General features: G+C 50.3%; 2 protein-coding genes and 1 pseudogene across 9 annotated transcripts in view; 1 reads left to right on the forward strand and 2 right to left on the reverse strand.

The window, feature by feature from the left end:
* Positions 1–314: 314 nt before the first annotated feature.
* LOC111589973 (auxin-responsive protein SAUR50-like) lies at positions 315–576 on the reverse strand (annotated as a pseudogene).
* LOC103637507 (auxin-responsive protein SAUR50) lies at positions 484–1,031 on the reverse strand. The gene has a single exon (XM_023300898.1). It carries the CDS (start codon positions 1,029–1,031, stop codon positions 579–581), a length of 453 nt encoding a protein of 150 aa, XP_023156666.1. The 3' UTR covers positions 484–578.
* A 1,824-nt stretch (positions 1,032–2,855) lies between these two features.
* Positions 2,856–19,308, forward strand: part of LOC100275566 (putative DUF231 domain containing family protein) — a 28,730-nt gene continuing 12,277 nt past the window's right edge. For 5 of the 8 annotated variants that reach the window (XR_004851770.1, XR_004851771.1, XR_002748989.2 and 2 more), the window contains exons 1-3: positions 2,856–4,213; positions 11,405–11,563; positions 11,760–12,037. Coding sequence is in view for 5 of the 8 variants with exons in the window: in XM_023300752.2 (XP_023156520.1) it covers positions 3,393–4,213; positions 11,405–11,563; positions 11,760–12,037 (1,258 nt within the window). In the remaining 3 variants the exon portion in view is untranslated. Of the gene's footprint in view, positions 4,214–11,404; positions 11,564–11,759; positions 12,038–13,121; positions 18,244–19,308 lie in introns of those variants that run through there. The other 3 variants (XM_023300748.2, XM_023300747.2, NM_001352566.1) reach the window with 3 other exon arrangements.

Below are 19,308 nucleotides of genomic sequence, written 5' to 3' on the forward strand. Positions count from 1 at the left end.
GGCCAACAGCTAGTCAAATAGCCAGCAGCAGTGAAGCTCCGGAGCTCTCGCTCCGTCCATGCATCCATATCACTCCATCGATCTCCTCCTCCTCCGTCGCCCGGCCGTCGATCACCAGTGCCGGTCCGGGCGGGTGCATGCTATGCACCACCACCTGTTCCTCTTCTCTAATAATCGATTTTTACACAGGCCATTGACACCATAGGTACGGTGCTCTCGCCGAACCAATGAACCAAACGAATAGGCAGCGCCGCGGCGGCCGGGGGCCGGGCATGCAAATCCCAAGCACGCGGCGGCAGGAAACGGGTGCGCGTTCACCGGGTGCAGGCGAGCACGGAGGTGAGGGAGCGGAAGGCGACCTCCTCGCAGGGGAGGACGAGGGCGCCGCCGCCGCCCGCGAACCCGAACTCCTCCTCGGCGCGCCGCAATAGGGACTGGAACTCGGGGCGGTCCAGCAGCGCGATGGGCACCACGAACCGGCGCCGCCGCTCGCCCACGTACACCGCGGCCGCGCGGCACGTCGGACGGCAGCCCCGTGGCCTCCTCCTCCTCCCCCTCCCCTGGAAACGGGTGCGCGTTCACCGGGTGCAGGCGAGCACGGAGGTGAGGGAGCGGAAGGCGACCTCCTCGCAGGGGAGGACGAGGCCGCCGCCGCCGCCGGCGCCCGCGAACCCGAACTCCTCCTCGGCACGCCGCAGCAGGGACCGGAACTCGGGGCGGTCCAGCAGCGCGATGGGCACCACGAACCGGCGCCGCCGCTCGCCCACGTACACCGCGAAGTGGCCGCGCGGCACGTCGGACGGCAGCCCCGTGGCCTCCTCCTCCTCCCCCTCCCCTGCAGCAGCACAGAGGAACACGAAATGGAATCGAATAGGGCAGCGCTGAATAGGAAGGGAAGATCGGATCAGAACAAACTCAAGAATCGAATCAGCTAGGAGTTGTTGATCCAATACCTTGTTCTTGAAGCTTGCTTGCTTTGGTTCGCTTCTCTTCTTTACTTCCGTCTTCTGGATCTGGTGGAGCCGTCTCATCCTCGATCTGCTACCGCAACAAGGGGAGGTCGACGGACGCGACTCGAACTTGGATGGCGGTCGGCCACCGCCAGAGGCGTCGACGCCGAGGGTGAGTATGGGTAGAGAGGCGGCTAGGTTTTTAGGATTTGGAGTTCGGGGCGCGGGGTTAGTGATGGGGAGGGGGCATTATGGCGGCATGAAGCACGGCGGGGTTTGCGGGCGGGCGAGCGGGCGGAGACAGGGAGCGGGGGCGGTCTACAGTACTAACTTATAGACAACATCATTATGGATAACTAAAAGTTCATAAAGAAATCCTCCCCATCCAAACAGGCCATATGGAAACTTTCTGTGACACATAAGCAAATTTTAGTAACTATGAGGCATCATAGAAATAGACACCATCATTATGGATAACTAAAAGTTCCTAGAGAAATCCTCCCCATCCAAACAGTTTCCTCTAACCAACCACGACTGCAAGCAGCAAGTAGAATGCATTCTACAGCAATTCAATTCTAGCATTGATCGCTATCAAAAAAAAATCTAGCATTGATCAATTGCAGAATTCCAAAACATCACAAACCCTATATATCCAACGAAGGTATACCCGAAAGCATCAACATCTGGGCAAACTCAGAGCCTTACGCCATTGCATTAAAATGTCCTCTATAGTGAATTTGCCACACTAAAATGCAGGTCCACGAGCGATTTTCCCAAATGTGACGTGCTAAAAGCCAAACTGCCACACAAACCCCAAAATACGCAAGAAAGCATTACGTCGAACACCACACTGACAGGGAGGCGCTGAACTTACTTCCTTGCATGAGGAGCAGGCACCTCCTCGGTGGGGCCGGGAACGGCTTCAACCGCGCTGCAATTGAGACGACGGAGTGGGTGGATGCCAGAAGCGAGCACTCCTCCTCGGGCACCAACGCCACTCCTTAAGCTACGACGCCAAACGGCGGGGGGAAAACAGAAGATGCAGCGTCAACGGCGAGTAAAAAGATATATAAGCGGCTAAGGTTTGAGCAGAGCGTGCCGTACCAGGTGTACGCGAAGTGCGGCGGACGGTGGAGGACGTGGGAGAGGAGCGCGCGGCTCATGGCGTCGTCCCCGTGCTACGCTACCCTTCGGATTTGGCTGCGCGGCTTTGGTTGGAGAAGCCGCGAGCGGACGGCGCGTGTTTGGACCGACGTGTGTTCGGCGATGGCGAGCCCAGGCAGGATGGGCCGCGTAAAACAGGTCGGGTGGAATCGGACCACGCTCTCGCCGGCAGGGCGGGAGGGGATGCGGCGCGGGATGGCGGTTTTCGTCACCGAGCTTATCAGGGGAGCGGATCCATGGACGGAGCGGCAGTGGACTGCGCGGTAGGGGCGGAGGAAGCGTGGGGGAGGCGGGTGAGCGGGCGTAGCGGGGATTAGCCGCGGGCGGTTGGGGAATCGCGGGCTCGCGGCGGCGGGGGGCGAGGGAATCGCGGGCGCGTTATCCGCGGGTGAGAGGGGATGCAGCGGGGGCAGTCTACATTGCGCTCTTAATAGTTAGTAGAGATATCCAGACCTATACACCTACTTTCCGTCTCTCGCCGTCTCGCCGAGTCGACCACAAAAAAGTCAAAGGGTAGCCCATGCGCGCACTCCGCCACCGCCATGTGGGCCCCACGTACACACCCGTCCCCCGCGTGCCAGTGACAAAACACCAGCAGGCAGCAGCTCTTCCGCCCTAATCGAAGTTTCATTCTAAAAAATTTGTTGTTTTGCCACTCTCAAATTTGGCTGTCTGTTATTATGCCATCCCGTGTCTATGACTGGTGGGACCGTCTGTGTCTATAATTTGTGGGTCCGATAGCATACTAGCGAAGCCCACAAATGATAATGGCACGCGCGAAACCTGACCGCACCAAACGCGGGTCGCAACTCGCAATCGCAACGCACCGCGCGGCGCTGCCGCATCGAGAGTTTTTTTTTTTGCCGTTCTGCTTTTAGGGTTAGCGGCCCGCCCCGGTGATCGCGGGAGAAGGGAGCATCTGTCGCCGGAGTTTGGTGAGTGCCTGGTCTGCCCTGGTGCCCTGGCACCCTGCATCGGCTGTCGTTGTATTTGTCTTCCCACGACCGACTCAGAGCTCCCTGATCTCAAGATCTCGAGAGCTGCGCGCGGACTTTGGGTTGGAGCCGTGCGTATCGATCCAACTCCATCCGCCGGGCAAATTTGAGTCAGGAGGAAGGATATTCATCGGCGCTTCTGAATTGGGAGGACGCAGCGCATACGAGATTCGATGAGATTTTGTTGGGACACAGTTTCGCCGTGAATTGGTTAGGAGCCGATTTGGCAACAGGGAAGCTCTCGAATGGGAGATCCAGCGGCGGCAGTGGCGGCGGAGGGGAGATGGTGAGCGGAAGCTTTAGCCGGAGCACATCCGCGCGGCTCACGTCGAGGGGTGGAGTCGGGAGCCCGCGTGTCTCGACTCCTGGAGCCGTGCACCGGAACTGGTGGCCGCCGGCGCCGTCGGGGCCGTCGTTCGATCGCGTCGTCTTGGCCTTTTTCCTGGCCTCCGTCGCGCTCGTGCTCTCCTGCGCTCTCTACCTCTACGTATTCCGGTACTTGGGCCGGAGCCGTGTGGTCGCGGAGTTCGCCGGCGAGAATCTCGAGTCCTGCGACGTGTTCGACGGCGTCTGGGTGCCGGATCAGAGGCACCCCTTGTACAACAGTTCGCAGTGCCCATTTGCAGAGAGGGGGTTCAATTGCCTGGCCAATGGGCGGAAGGACACCGAGTACCTCAAGTGGCGGTGGAAGCCTCGGGGATGCGATTTGCCGCGGTTCAGTGCCCGGGCTCTGTTGCAGTGGCTGAGAGGGAAGAGGGTCGTGTTTGTGGGGGACTCCATGAGTCGAACGCAGTGGGAGTCCTTCATTTGCATGCTCATGACAGGGGTGGATGATCCAGAGACGGTTTATGAGGTTAATGGCAACCAGATCTCAAAGACAATCCAGTTTTTAGGAGTGAGATTTGAGTCCTTCAACCTCAGTGTGGAGTTCTTCCGGTCCGTTTTCCTTGTGCAGCAGATCCCTGCGCTTCGCCATGGGCGCAGAAGGGTCCGTGCCATCCTGAAGCTTGATAAGTTGGATGGTTTAAGTCAGGAATGGGTGAACTCAGATGTTCTTATTTTCAACTCAGGGCATTGGTGGACTGCCAGCAAATTATTTGACATGTGAGTTCTCTTACTTTAATTCATAGAGTAGTTTGTTCATTTCAAATTCCTATGTTATAACTAGCTGACTTCCATTCATCGGATTTGTTACCAACATCTATTCCTTCACTTATCACATTCCATGAAAATTGATGCTTTGTTCAAGGCAACTCAAATACCTAGCACATGGTTCCCAGTCCCGCCATGCAGTATTTAAACTTCTAAGCAACTCTGTAGGATTTTTTTTCTTGAACGCCCAGGAGAGTTGCGCATCATTATATTAAGAGAAGAAAAGGGTCCAAAGTGGACCAAAGTACAAAGCCCAAAAGGCAGAACAAACAGACCCACCAACCTCCTGCTGTGCACAGTGCCCCAACCTCCAACAAAAGGTGGCAAACAGCAAACGTGCCAACAGGCCCCCCACACACACCTGCACTACTCACCCAGAAACTCCCTGGACCTAATAATGGCAGCACCTAGGCCTAAGCCCTCAAGATGCTTGGCACCGGCTAGACCCCAACATTCTAACTCTTCCAAGAAAACTTTTTGAATTCTGCTTATGGAAGGACTGACACCCTCGAAAACTGCCTTATTACGATGAATCCATAAACACCAAGCCCCCATGATGATGACGCTGTTAATGCCTCTTCTTTTGGATTTGTGCACTTGCTTACACACCTTCCTCCACCACTCAGCAAAAGATATCTCAATAGAAGCAGGAGAAAGATTAGCAAGCCCCAACGGTGCAAGAATGCAATGCCAAAACTGTCTAGCAAAGATGCAACTGCAAAGGAGATGTTGGATATTCTCCGGCTCCTGATCACATAGAGGACAGACCTCAGGATGATCCAGCCCTCTCTTCTGAAGTCTATCAGCTGTCCAACATTTATTCCTTATTGCCAACCATAGGAAGAATTTGCATTTGGGTGGAGCCCAAGATTCCCATAACCTCTTCCAAGGTTCAAAGGTAATCGAACCCATGAAAAAAGCCTTATAGCATGATCTAGAAGAGAACTGCCCAGAGGAAGAATGAATCCACACATGTCTATCAGCCTCTTGTGTGAGCACCACTCCTCTTAAAGCGTCCCAAAGCTGTAGGTACTGCTGCAGCCCAATCAAATTAAGAGGGGTCTCTAAGTCGCTGACCCACTGCCAGTTCTCAAGAGCATGGGCCACCGTTCTGGAAGAACTAGCCCTTTTCCCAACACTAGCAACTACATCAGGGGCAAGATCATGGATACAAGACCCATCCAACCACCTATCTGTCCAGAATAAAGTAGTAGACCCGTCTCCAACCAAGGTAATAATTGAAGAAGCAAAGAATCTCCTGACATGCTGCTGAATAGGGAATTTCAGCCCAACCCAAGGCCTATTTGGATCTGTTTTTTTCAACCATAACCATTTAGTCTGCAGCGCCCAGCTTTGGTAAAGTAAGTTAGAAATCCCAAGGCCACCAAGATATAAAGGCCTTGTAATTATATCCCAAGAGACAAGACAACAACCTCCAGTTACCTCCTTTCTTCCTTTCCAAAGAAATCCTCTTCGAATCTTATCTATAGAATTAATCACCCACTTGGGAATATTCATGGCAATGAGAAGGTATACCGGGATGGCCGAAAGCACGAAGCGCACTATAGCTGTCCTGCCAGCCAGATTAAGCAGCCGGGCCTTCCAATTAGGAAGTCGATCAGCAATTTTGTCGACCCAAACCATGAGATCATTCCTTCTGAGCTTCTTGTCTGATATCGGCAAGCCCAAATAAGTGCAAGGGAAAGATGAAGAAGAGCACTGAAGAATATTGCAGCCCACCTGCACCGCTTGCTGATTACACCTAATTGGAATAACATAGCTTTTTTGCAAGTTAGACACCAACCCAGAGGCTGAACCAAAGCAATCCAAAATTGTTCTGACGCAGTGAAGATCTTCCTCAAAAGGCTGAACAAAAAGGACTACATCATCAGCATAAATGGACAGCCTGTTTCGAATATTAGCGCCCTCCAATCTATGCAGCAGCCCCCTGTTTTCAGCCAGCTTGAATAAACTGTTGAGCACATCCATAACCAAGACGAACAACATAGGAGAAAGAGGATCCCCCTGGCGAAGCCCTCTCCGGTGCTTAATAGGAATACCAGGAGACCCATTCAAAAGCACCTGAGTGGAGGACGAGGTCAGCAAATTTGAAATCATACTTCGCCACACAGGACCAAAACCAAGATGTGAAAGCACTTCAGTCAAAAAAGCCCAAGAAACTGAATCAAAGGCTTTGGAGATATCCAACTTCAAGAACAAACTAGAGACTTTCTTCTTGTGGAGAGATTTAATTGAATGCTGCACCAACATGAAGTTGTCATGAATCGATCTTCCTCTCACAAAAGCACTTTGGTTAGCAGCCACCAACTCCTGTAGGTGAGGACCCAACCTATTAGCAAGCATTTTGGTGACCAACTTAGCAAAACTATGAATTAAGCTAATTGGTCTAAAGTCCCTTGCTGTCAAGGCATCAATTTTCTTAGGAAGAAGAGCTATAAAAGCAGAATTCAGCAGCCCCAACTTGTAAGCATTTCCTTGATGAAGCGAATTTATAGCTGCCAACAAATCTGACTTAATAATATGCCAACAACGCTTATAAAACCTCCCTGTAAACCCATCAGGACCAGGAGCCTTATCAGAGGGGAGAGCTCCAATCGTGTCTTGAACCTCCTTTTCCGAGAAAGGAGCCTCCAGGAGACTCAAATCAATAGCATCTCTATGGCAACTAGCCAGATCAAGAGTAAAAGGCCTCTGGACAATAGAACCCAAAAGATTGGAAAAGAAGTCATCCAGAACTTCCTGCATCTGATCATGGCTGGTGACTAACCTTCCCTCATCCTCCAAATGAGAGATAAAATTCCTCTTCTTGCGGTGGCGAGCCTGCAAGTGGAAAAATTTTGTGTTGGCATCTCCTTCCCTCAAATAATGGACCCGGGATCTTAACCGTGCAACTGTCCTTTCCAAAGAAGCAAGGACAAGGCAATGCTGCTTCAATTTGCGCAGCAGCCACACTTCCTCAGACGACAACACCCTGCTGTCCTGAGCCATCTCCATCCTATGCAGCACCTCACGAGCCACCCCCAGCTGAGAACTGACATTGCCGACCGCGTTATGCCCCCAAGATTGCAATCTTCTCGCTAATCTTTTAAACTTTATCGACACCCTCTCGAAAGGGCAAGAAGCCTGAACCGGCTGGTCCCAAGAAGCAGCAACCTCTTCCATAAAACCCGGGAGTTTAGGCCAAAAGCTCTCGAAATGAAATCTACGCTTCCCTTTAAGATCCAAACTGAGTTTAAGGATTAGAGGACAATGATCAGAAGTTTCAGATGCACTGCTGTAAAGAAAGCAATCGGGGAAAGCCTCCTCCCAACAGGTAGAACAGAAAACATGATCCAACTTAACAAGAGTGGGATTTTCCCTCTGGTTTGACCAAGTAAATCTCCTACCATTCAAAGGAATCTCCTTCAGATCCAAAGAGTTGATCAAATCTCTGAAATTGCCCAATAAAGCCCTATTGACATTTGAGTTATTCTTGTCCTCTGACTTGTAAATCTGATTGAAGTCACCAGCAATGATCCACGGGCCTACACAGGCATTCCTGATGTCTCTCAACTCTTGAAGAAAGGCAGGCTTTAAGCTATCTTGGTAGGGCCCATAAACCCCAGTGAACCACCAAAGAGGACCAGAAACGCTCTTCAACTGAACCGAGACAGAATTATCCTTGACCACTGAGGCCACTGATGCAAAAGATCCATCATGCCAAGCGACTAATAAACCCCCTCTAGACCCATGAGCAGGGCCATAAACAAAATTACTATACCCTGACCCAAGAATAGAAAGAATGTCAAAATCTGAAACGGAGCACATTTTGGTTTCCTGAAGACAAATAACAGCAGGTTTGAGGCTTACAACCAGCGACTTAACAAAGTCTCTCTTAGCACGATTATTGAGACCCCTCACATTCCAAATCAAAAAACAGCCAGATTCCATGGAAAACAAAAAGGAGGCTACCAAACCGACCACAACAACCAGCTCAGATCTGCTCCACATGGGGCACCTCCCAGCCAAACAGAGCCGCTAGGGCAGCAACATGATCCCTGGACAGTGTTGAATGAAACAGCCTAGCATAATTACTAGCATCTCGGAAAGAAATATTTTCATGCTCGTCACAGAAACCCAAATGCCTGCATACTTTAGCAGCAGCGTCAGATCCCAACTCAGGGGGAAACTTTGCCACCCTCCTGCTACGCCTAGGCTTGAAATTGCTAGGCATCATCTTTCTTCACTTGACAATCAGAGCAGGAGGGGGCAACAACTCATCAGTCGGCTTTGTAAGACCATCTTTGAATTCTTGCAATGGGGTAGACAGCATCAGCTCCTCAACCACAATAGCCTTCTTCCTTCTAGAATATACTTTGAAACAAGGTGGCTTGGCATTCAACCTGCATGCCAAAGGCATAGCTGGCCCCATAGGCAGATCGATGATAGAACTCAATGCCTCTAAACTGCAATCACCCTGAAAACCCAACTCAACATCAACAGCTCTTGAGCCCGCAGAAGATAACCGAGAGCCTGCAGCGGGAGAAGCGTCCAAGCAAGGTGGGGGTGGCCCAGGCGCCGCCAACTCTACGACCGAGGTGATCGGGAGAGTAGCGGCCTCAACTGGTGCCCCCAACATCTGAACCGAGGAAACAAGCGGACTGGAAGACACAGGCGCCGTCAACTCTTCACCCGAAGCAGACGGGAGAATTGCGGCATCAACTGGTCCACCAGCCACCGAAGACGAAGGGGCACGCGGGCCCAGCCGCGAGTGTACCGAGGTCCGAAACGAGGAAGCCGAGGGGCCATGCTGAAGCAGCCGCCGCCTCTGATGATCTTGATCATGGTCTTCGTCGACATCACCTGGAGGTGATGGCGGAGGCGGAGGCAAGCTCCCCTCCGGCCAAACACCGGAGCGGGTAACCTTCACTGTAATATGATATACCAAAGAGCGAGGGAAAATGGCACCATCCTCCCCCTCAACAAGAGGCTCTTGAACATGAAGATCCAAAACAGCAGGCAAACAATCCGGATTAAAACTCCACGCCCTTAGCTTGAGAACGGACATATCAATGCCCTCCACTGATTCTGGGTGTAGTTCCTGAATCAGACAAAACCCATTCAAAAGAACTTCAGTAGTACCAAGCTCCCAGAGGTGGGCAGGAATCCCCCTCAGCTCGATATCCAGCAGCAGAGGCAGGGCGCTTCCACCAGAGGCCAAGGCCTGACGAGACCAACGCTTGAGGTGCAACCTGACAGGAGGAATGAAAAGCGACTGCCCACCATTGAAGACACGAGTAGCATGATCCTCTGAGGGGAAGAAGACCAGAAAAGAGTTCGACGCAGCACGCCGAAGATGGAGCGCATCAGCTTCAAAAGAAAACCTTGAGGCGAGCGCATCCAGAACAATAGCGGCGCTATCAGAACTCATGTGGCCAAGAACTGTGACGATCAGCGCCCGACGAAGGTCAGCCTCGGCCCGATCAACCTCCCTGGAGCGCTCGATGATCCTTACATGTCGAGCGGGGCTCACAGGCGTGGGTGGAGGCGCCACCAGAACAGGATGCCCACCCTCGGGACCAGTCTTCCTCCTCTGACCACGACGAGTGCGTTTCTTCAAGCCTCCAGAAGGGCCAGCCATGCCGGCCAACGAGCATCCCTCCATGTCACCGGCAGGAGAATCTGTCGAAGGGGGCTTCCTGGAGACCGGGCGCCACACCAGAGCACGCCGCGGAGGGGGCAAGGCCGTCCGCCGGCAGGGGCACACGATCGCTCGGTGCCCAGGCCGCCGGCAGAACTGCAGAAGAAGCAACGAACCAGGCTCCGACACACAGCTGCACGATGGGAAGGCGAGAAACAATTGAAGCACTTCCCGCGCAAATCGACAGGGACAGGCCTGGGGAGGGGCTTCGAACGGTTAGAAGCACGACGTCGAGCCTGGCGACCTTCAACTCTCACCCAGGCATCATCAGCATCAACACCGCCAGCACCACCAGGGGCAGGAGGCTTCACGGCCAACAGCACATCCTTGAAGGAGCGCTGGACCTCACTGTGATCCTGCGCAACAGCAGAAGACGAACCGCCTTCCTCTCTCCACCGCTGAGCTTTCGAACGTCCACCGGGCAAGGAACCTGGGGAGCGGGAGGGGATAGGGGAAGCGGCCGACGCCGGGGAGGGAAGGGTAGTGGCCGCCGGCCTTGGAATAAGAACCGGCGTGAGGCTGTGGGATGAAGGGGCTGAAGCGCCGGCCAGAGGAGGGAGGCGAAGGGGTGGAGGAGGGAGGCCAAGAGGCGGGAGGGGAAGCGCCATCCTTCTGTAGGATTAGGAGAGACTTGTTTTTCACAAAAAAATGGGCTGGGGAGGGAAAGACCGCCCTTCTAGTTTTCTAATAAGAAGGAACCCGAACCATGGTCCCGGCCCAGAAAACCCCCGAACCCTGCCCTCCCGTCACTAACAGGCCGTCTCAGGCTGTCCACACTGCAAAGGCTCACCGCAGGCCCGAGGTGGCAACACTGCAACAGCTGAGCCGCTCCCCGAGAGTGGACGAGGGACAGCGTGGGGATTTTTTGGTGAGAAATCGGGGGTTCGAATCCCCGACCTGGTGAAAGGGCAATGCCACCTCCACCACCCGGGCTAGCACCCGGTCCTGTTTTTCACAAGAATTCAAACATTATACTTATCCTATCATGAATCAACAGTGAGATGCATTCTTAGCCGATGTAGTGAAGCACTGAGGATAGATGTTTAGAAGTCCGGTTGCCAAATCGATTTCATTGCATTGAGAGCTTGTGTTGTATGAGTTCAGTTGTTTCTTGAAGTCATAGCAACATGAAAGAGCGTTTGGTCCTGTCATGCCAAGTAAAGCTTAGTGCTTCTCTCAGTTGGCGTTAGCTTATTGGTGTGTCCATCTTTCTAAGAAGTAAGAACACAACATAGTAACCAATATGTCTTTTTTGGGCAATATTTGAAACTTTATTTTTTTCAAGTTAAGTCTTTTGAATGCTTAGCTTTGGTAGGGTAGCTACTGACTACTCAAATCTCAAATGGAATTGTTATTATAAGGTGTTACTCATCGTAGTTTCTTTATTTGCATTGATGCCAACTTCATACATGTTTGATTTTCAAGCTTGATCTTTGCAACAGGGGTTGCTATTTTGAGGCTGGAGGTGTGCTTAAACTGGGAACATCCATTAATGCTGCTTTCAAAATGGCATTGGAAACTTGGGCTTCATGGGTGAAAGAGAGAATTGATTTAAGGCGAACACATGTATTCTTCCGTACATATGAACCGTCTCATTGGAGGTGTGTTTTCCTGGCAGCATACAAAAGGCGTTCACTTTTCTTCTCTGTTGCAGTTTAGAAGTACAATTGAAAATCAAGATAATTGCTACATCTACATTATGATTATTTGGCTCTTTGAAAAGAAAATATGCACTGTGCACAGCAAAGGTCATTTAGGAAAGTATACGCTCAATGATTTTTTTTTTCACATTTACAGTGGCTTAAATCAAAAGGTGTGTGAAGTAACACAACAACCTACCGCTGAGGCCAATGGAAATGACAGGAGAGAATTTGGGGATATACTTGCTGGTGTTGTGGCAAATATGAGTGTCCCTGTGACAGTACTAAATGTGACTTTGATGGGGGCCTTTAGAAGTGATGCTCATATTGGACTTTGGAGTCATCCTAATACCATACTAGATTGCAGCCACTGGTGCCTTCCAGGAGTTCCTGATGCTTGGAATGAGCTTGTATTTTCGCACCTTTTGACTAATGGTGAGTTCCTTATTTACATTCTTATATGATGTTTTTTTATAAATGTTCCTAACTCACCCAAGTAAAATATTTTGTGACTGCAAATTGTCTTGTCTCAGTAGCCATAGAATTCTCTTTTGGTGATGCCTACTGCCATCATGATTCCTCCACAATATCTTCCATTCTTGCTCAACTGATTAGCAGATCTGAGCTTGGCAATTGTGAATGGTCAAAACCTAATAGTTTGAATATTAGAGAAATTACATTTTTACGCATAAGTAATAGCGCCTTTAGAAACTCATTTGCGGTGTTATTCTGGTTGGGTCCAATATGAATTCCTACTCCACCCAGGCTTATATCCTCAAGAGTTGAGAGCAGCATGGGTGCTCGACTACTCACTAATGGAATTTAGCTGGGCACATGTGGTACTCGGCTGGCCTGGGTTCATGAAGTTAGTTTCTGTGGTGCCTGGATCGATTCTTAAGCCCCTAGAATACCAATCCGTACTGGGAAAAACCTCGATGATTAGATCTAATCTGCTGAGGTGTAGGTAAACATACCTTCATTATTGTTGTTCATGGCGGCAGCGATGGTGGCGATGTCTGGAACAGTAGACCCGCCTCCTCCTACTTCGCCACCTCCTGCGTGTTCTGGTGAGGTTGGGGTTCGTCGTCGCTGGTCGGCGGTGGATCTCCTCCTCCAGCGGCACCTGCAGGCGGAGGGTCGGATCCCGTGCCCGTTGGGGTGAGCATGGATCCCGATGCCATAGATCGCAGCTCTTCTAGTCACTACACACGCCTAGATGTTGGGACCTGTGTGGATGTAGATTAGGGTTTGTGGTCGAGTGATTAGCATTGGCTAAACCCATTGGCCCCCTTAATCTTATTTATATGGTGTCATGTCACCGGGGCCTGCAACCAATGGTTAGGATAGCCAACCCTCGATCAAGAGCGTGGATAGACGACTAGGATTAACTCTACCCCGGTTCCTGTTAACCGATTCGTGTAGAGAACACTCCCTAACACATGAGTCTCCTAGCTTTTGTTGGAGCAAAGGCCATAGCCGTCCTCGATCACTCACCCGACTGTAACCAACCATGCTTTAGCGCAGGGCCCAGAACACCCGAAGACTTCGTTTGGTACCGACAGCGAAGACTCCGGTCGCCTCCGCTCTACGAGAAGAGGGGGCTCGCCGTTGCCAGTCGACGGCAGGCGAAGACTCTTCACCCCCACACCATGTGGAGTCTAGTCCCCGACGAAGACACCCTCGGCGGCCGTCACGAGACGAGGGGTCCAACGGGCGGCGAAGGCTTCAGAAATCTTTCGTGGGGCCCAACTTCGGCCGTTTGTGGCATGACCTCACTTGTAAGCCCCGGGGGGGGGTAGATTTATAGGTGTGTTTGAGTCGGTGTACTTTGCCATGCTGTAAAAACCCGTTGTGGGGAATATTCCAGGAATGTAGCAGGTAACAGAGGCATAATGGTACTTAGGTCTACTGTTGGGGGTCTTCTTCTCCGTCGAAGGCCCTCAAGACAAAGACACCATCGACAAAGTGATTTTGAAGACTTTCTTTTTCTCTGCCGAAGGTCTTCAAGACGAAGATCTTGTCTGGAAGCAACGATGGCAAGTGTCGAAGCTTCCACCATCTTCGGTTTAGACCAAATAGAGGAGGAAAATACTAGCTAGTCCCTAGTGATTTGTGTTACGATTATGAACAAATGTTAAAGGTTATAAATGTACTTTTACCCGGACTGCGTCCCGTGCCTATAAATAGGTGAACAGTATCTCCGTACTGTTCACGCTGGATTGTAATCACTCTCGCGTCAACACCTTCAAACAAGTCGAAGGTACCAATGAAATATAAATCCTGTTGATGTTCATATGTACATTATGAAATACAAATGTGAATGAACTAATGAATAACATTCATTATTTTTATGTATTCTCATTCACGTATTAAATGATGAAGACATATCCTTCATGACATTCGTCTGAAGATCATTATATCCGAAAGCAAATAATGTTTCGGAGGACGAAGGTCCTTAATTCTTAACAATTGTGTTGTCTTGTTCTTGATCCACAACATTCAAGAACAAGTGATCAACATTGGCGCCCACCTCCGGTGAACTCAATTTCACGACCGCGACAATGGCTTCGCAAGGCAACCAAACTGTGGCACGTTCAGCTACGAAGCTGGTGCTCCCAATCACAGGCGGTTCAAGTTCTGAACCAACCGATAAGAAGCAGAAGGAAGTACAAAGAATGGTACAACATGTTGGGATGCAGGGACCCTTCATCAAGTCCAAGTGGTCTCATATACCAATCACCTTCTCACAGGAAGACCTTCAGCTCAAGTATTATCATCACAATGTTGCAATGATTATATCTTGTGTTATCAAGGGGTTTTTGGTTCACAACGTCCTTGTAGACACAGGCAGTGCAACAGACATTATCTTTGCAAAAGCTTTCAGGCAGATGCAAGTGCAGGATGATAAGATACATGATGCAACACACCACCTATGTGGCTTCAGAGGAAGACAAATAGTGGCATTCGGGAAGATAACAATGCCAATCACTTTTGGTTATGTTTATAACACAAGGACAAACCAAGTTGTTTTTGATATTGTTTTCTGGAATACGCAGGAGAGCTGCGCATCTTTGTATTAATAGAAGAAAAGAAAGGGGGGGAGAGAACCCCAATACAGCACACACACCACTAGAGACTAACTACGGATCACCGACTAAAACATGGAGGAAACACGACCCACACCGCTGTTTTAAGCCAGCAACTCATCGACTTGGAGGAAGGACAGGGCCTTGGCACCAGTCGTGGACCAGAGCACCGCCTCTTCCCTAGCCATCCTAAGGGCCGTAACCAAGCTGGGATTACAACCATCAAAAACACACCTATTCCTATGCTTCCAAATGGTCCAAGCACCTAGGATCACTAAAGAATTGAAACCTTTTCTCACAAGATCCGATGCCCGGGAGCTGCTAGACTTCCACCACGACTCAAAGGATTCCTCATGAGCTGGATACAGACCCCGCAGCGCCACTGAATTAAGGAAATCAAACCAGAACTGCCTAGCAAAAACACACTTGACCATCAAATGATTTATGGTTTCAGCCTCTTGGTCGCACAAGGGGCACTGCTCTGGTCGGTCTAGCCCTCTTTTTCTGAGCCTGTCAGCAGTCCAGCACCTATTATGTTCCACAAGCCATATAAAGAACTTGCACTTCCCAGGAGCCCAAGATTTCCACACACGCTCTGCTGGTTCGAACTGAACTGAACCAAGGAAGAGAGCATTATAAGCATAACTAGATGTATAATCACCTGAAGCGCTGAATTTCCATAAATGTCGATCCCTTATTCCAGGCTGGAGCACAACTGCATCAAGCACTTCACAAAGTTCCAGGAATTCAGCAATGACTCTGACTGAGATTGCCCCTTTCGCATCGGAGATCCAATGGAAATTAGGGAGAGCATCTTTGACCAACCGTTTGTTGGCAAGACGTAAGGGCACCAAATCAAACATTGCAGGAGCTATGTCCTTAATACATCTCCCCTCCAACCATCTGTCCTTCCAGAAAAGGGTATTGGCTCCATCACCGAGCTTAGTAATAATGGCTGCAGCAATCAGATTTTTAACCACCTTACAAACATGAATGGGGAAGTCCGCCCAAGGCCTACTGGGGTCTGTTTTCTGCAGCCATGGCCAGCGAGCTCTCAAAGCCCAACAGAGGTTCTTTAACTCACTAATCCCAAGACCACCCAACTCCTTGGGACTGGTAACCTTAGGCCAAGCCAAGAGGCAGTGACCACCACAAAACTCTTTCCTACCCCTCCAGAGGAAGCCCTTCCTCAGCTTATCGATTGCTTTGATGGCCCAAACAGGAAGGTCAAGTGCCAGAGCTGCATAAATCATCTTAGCCGTCATGACAAACTGCACATGAATAGCTCTACCAGCCCTGGTCATAAGTTCAGCTTTCCATCCTGGCAAAAGGCTGGCCACTCTATCAACAATGGCCTGAACCTGGTCCCTTGTGAGTTTCTTGGGAGACAAAGGCAAACCGAGGTACATACAGGGAAAAACTGAAATATTACATGGCAGCAAGTCCTGTAAACAATTCACCTCTTCTTCCCCACAGCAGATTGGAAACACACTGCTCTTTTGGACATTAGTCTTTAGACCTGAAGCTGAACCAAATAAATGAAGAATATCCATAACCATACTGATATCCGGGGCAGTAGGACATAGAAATAACACTGCATCATCCGCGTACAGCGAGATACGGTGCTGCATATTCCTAGAAGAAAGAGGCTGAAGAAACCCTTCCTCAGAGGCTCGCTGCACAAGCAGATTCAAGACATCCATTATAAGAATAAACAACATAGGCGATAGAGGATCACCCTGCCTCAGTCCGCGTTGATGCCCAATACATTCCCCTGGCAGACCATTTAGTAAAATCTTGGTAGAAGATGAAGCTAACAACCCGCTTATTATATCACCCAGATCTGTCCAAAACCCAGCTTTTTCAAGACCTCGAGAAGAAAGGCCCACGATACCGAGTCAAAAGCCTTTGAAATGTCAAGCTTGAGAAGGATACGAGCCTGCTTCTGACAATGTAAGAATCTGGTCGTCTGCTGGACTAGCATGAAGTTGTCAAGAATAAACCGTTTTTTAATAAAAGCGGTTTGATTGGGGGAAACCATATTTTGCAGCCGGTCTGCTAACCTGTTAGCCAACAATTTAGTTACCACTTTCGCGAAACTATGAACCAGACTTATTGGGCGAAAGTCTCTCACACTAGTGGCCCCCTCCACCTTGGGCAGAAGAGTGATGAATGCTGAATTCAGCGAACCCAAGTTTCTGAAATTTCTGGCCCAAATGCAGTGAATGGCCGCCATAAAATCAGCCATGATTACCGACCAACAACTCTTGTAAAATCTACCAGTGAACCCGTCAGGACCCGGGGATTTGTCCGAAGGGAGAGCCTTAATTGTATCCCAGACCTCCTCCTCCGAGACAGGCGCATCCAGGGCAACGAGGTCAAAAGATGGCATCCCTAGAGCATCCAGATCAACTGTAACATCCCTTACTTCTGCAGTTCCAAGTAACCCTTGATAAAAATTAAAGAAGGCTGCTGCATTTCCTTCATGGGCAGTCCAGATTTGCCCATCCTCTGAGTGTATTGCTGCAATGAAATTCTTTTTCTTCCTGAACCTTGTTTGTGCATGAAAGAGAGAGGTATTGGCATCCCCTTCATTGAGCCACCCAATCCGCGATTTCAACCTTGCCACAGTACGAGAGATAGAAGACAGGGCAAGGGAGTGCTTCTTGAGCATGTTCCGGAGCCACAATTCAGCATGAGATAATGAGCGATTGTCCTGCGCAACCTCTAATTGATGAAGGAGCTCCCTAGCCATCTCAAGCTTCTGCTTAATCTTCCCAGCTTTTTTGTCATTCCAGCTCTGCAGACTCCTAGCCGTTGCCTTTAACTTCTTGGCCAAAGTGATCGGTGGGCACGGCCCTGCAGGAACAGACGCCCAAGAATGAGCTACCACATCATTAAATCCCTCCATCTTAGGCCAGAATGCTTGGAAGTGAAATCTCCCTTTTCCTCTGTTGAAATCATGAAACCCAAGCAACAAAGGGCAATGGTCGGAGTCATCCGTGGCTGAACTCTGGAGAAGAGAATCTGGGAATTGTTCCTCCTAATCTGATGTGCAGAAAACCCTATCCAATTTGACCAGGGTAGGATTAGAGTGACCATTCGACCATGTATATTTCCGGCCAATCAACGGAATTTCATTAAGGGCCAAATCATTTGCCCATCTCCTGAACCTGCCCATCATGGCACGGTCTAAGTTATTATTATTCTTCTCTTCCTCCCTTAAAATCGGATTAAAATCCCCCAGCACAAGCCATGGCCCATTACAAAGAGCTCTAATTTCTCTAAGAGATTGCAAAAACTGAATCTTCTCTTGGTTCCCTTGCGGACCATACACACATGTAAGCCACCAAGGGGGGCTGGTGCTTGAATGAAAGTTCACAGAGACGCTATGATCATTCACCCTACTGCCAGCACAAATACCAATGCTATTTTTCCAAGCCACCAAGATGCCACCACTAGCACCAACAGAAGGTAGGAATACAAAATTGTCAAAAGCTGGACCTAGCATCCGCAATACAAGGAACCGAGAAACATCCACCATTTTAGTCTCTTGAAGACAAACCACATCAACTCGAGCAGAATCCACCAAAGTACGTACAACATCCTGTCTAGCAGACCCATTAAGGCCTCGCACGTTCCAAATAAGAATTTTTGAAGGATCCATAAGAATTGAAAAAAAGAACGACTACCAGGGAGGGACCCAACAAATCAGCAGATTGGTCCGCCCTGCAACAGCTCCATAGGCCTAGACCAGTCGAATAACGCTGCCATGGCCGTGACCTGCACCTCGGAAAGCCCTTTGCTGAAAACTCTGGCATACTCATCAAGGTCTTTTGGCCTAATAGTTACAGTCTCTTCAGCATTCACAATACCAAGTTCCTTCAAAATATGTTTCTTGCCCTGCGTGGCCGGTGGAGGAGTAGCCAGTCTCTCCACTCCTGCACCAGCGACCCTTCTATTGTGTCGGGGTACCACCTCAGTGGCTGTAGCCTTGCCCTGTCGCGGCCTTCTGACTGGCGCCCTCAGAATCCCACCTGCTGGTCTGGTCAGCTTATCGATGAACTCTTTTGCACCCGAAGGGGGGGACGGGGACGCGCCAAGCAGCAGACTGGGTTGACTATCCTTCTTCCTCCTCTGCCGAAAGTAAGTAATGATGGGGCTTCTCCGTGATAGGCGACTCGACGTTCGCGCATCCACCAAGGCTGACTTCTGCCCTCCCATGTCGAATGTGGCCCGAGATGGAGATCCCGGGGGTAGCACCTGAATTGCCTGCTCCTTCTCGCATCCACCCATAGAGCAACAAACTGCCGGAGCTCTCAAGGGTGAAGAGGGGGAAGATGGTACTGGCAGGGGGGAGTGAGATGGGCAACCACCGGACAGCCCCGACGCCCCAGCCTCCACCATGCAGGCCTGCTCATGTCTCCTGCCGTTACTCTCCACATTATCTTCTGACGCCTCAATCATAGCCCCAATATTTAATTCCTTGACAGCAGGGATATGCTCCTCTAAATTAGAAGAACCATTTAAAGATGCCTCCTTGGAAACCTCCTGTTCCAACACTTCCTGTGAAATAGCCACGTGGCGGGGACAGATTGGCAGCGGTCCTAGTCTCTCATG

The sequence above is a fragment of the Zea mays genome, chromosome 8 (assembly GCF_902167145.1).
Source record: "Zea mays cultivar B73 chromosome 8, Zm-B73-REFERENCE-NAM-5.0, whole genome shotgun sequence".
NCBI classification, from domain to species: Eukaryota; Viridiplantae; Streptophyta; class Magnoliopsida; order Poales; family Poaceae; genus Zea; species Zea mays.

Excerpts from the sequence above, each read along its gene's own strand:
- LOC103637507 (XM_023300898.1), bottom strand. The coding sequence starts at position 1,031 with ATGAGACGGCTCCACCAGATCCAGAAGACGGAAGTAAAGAAGAGAAGC.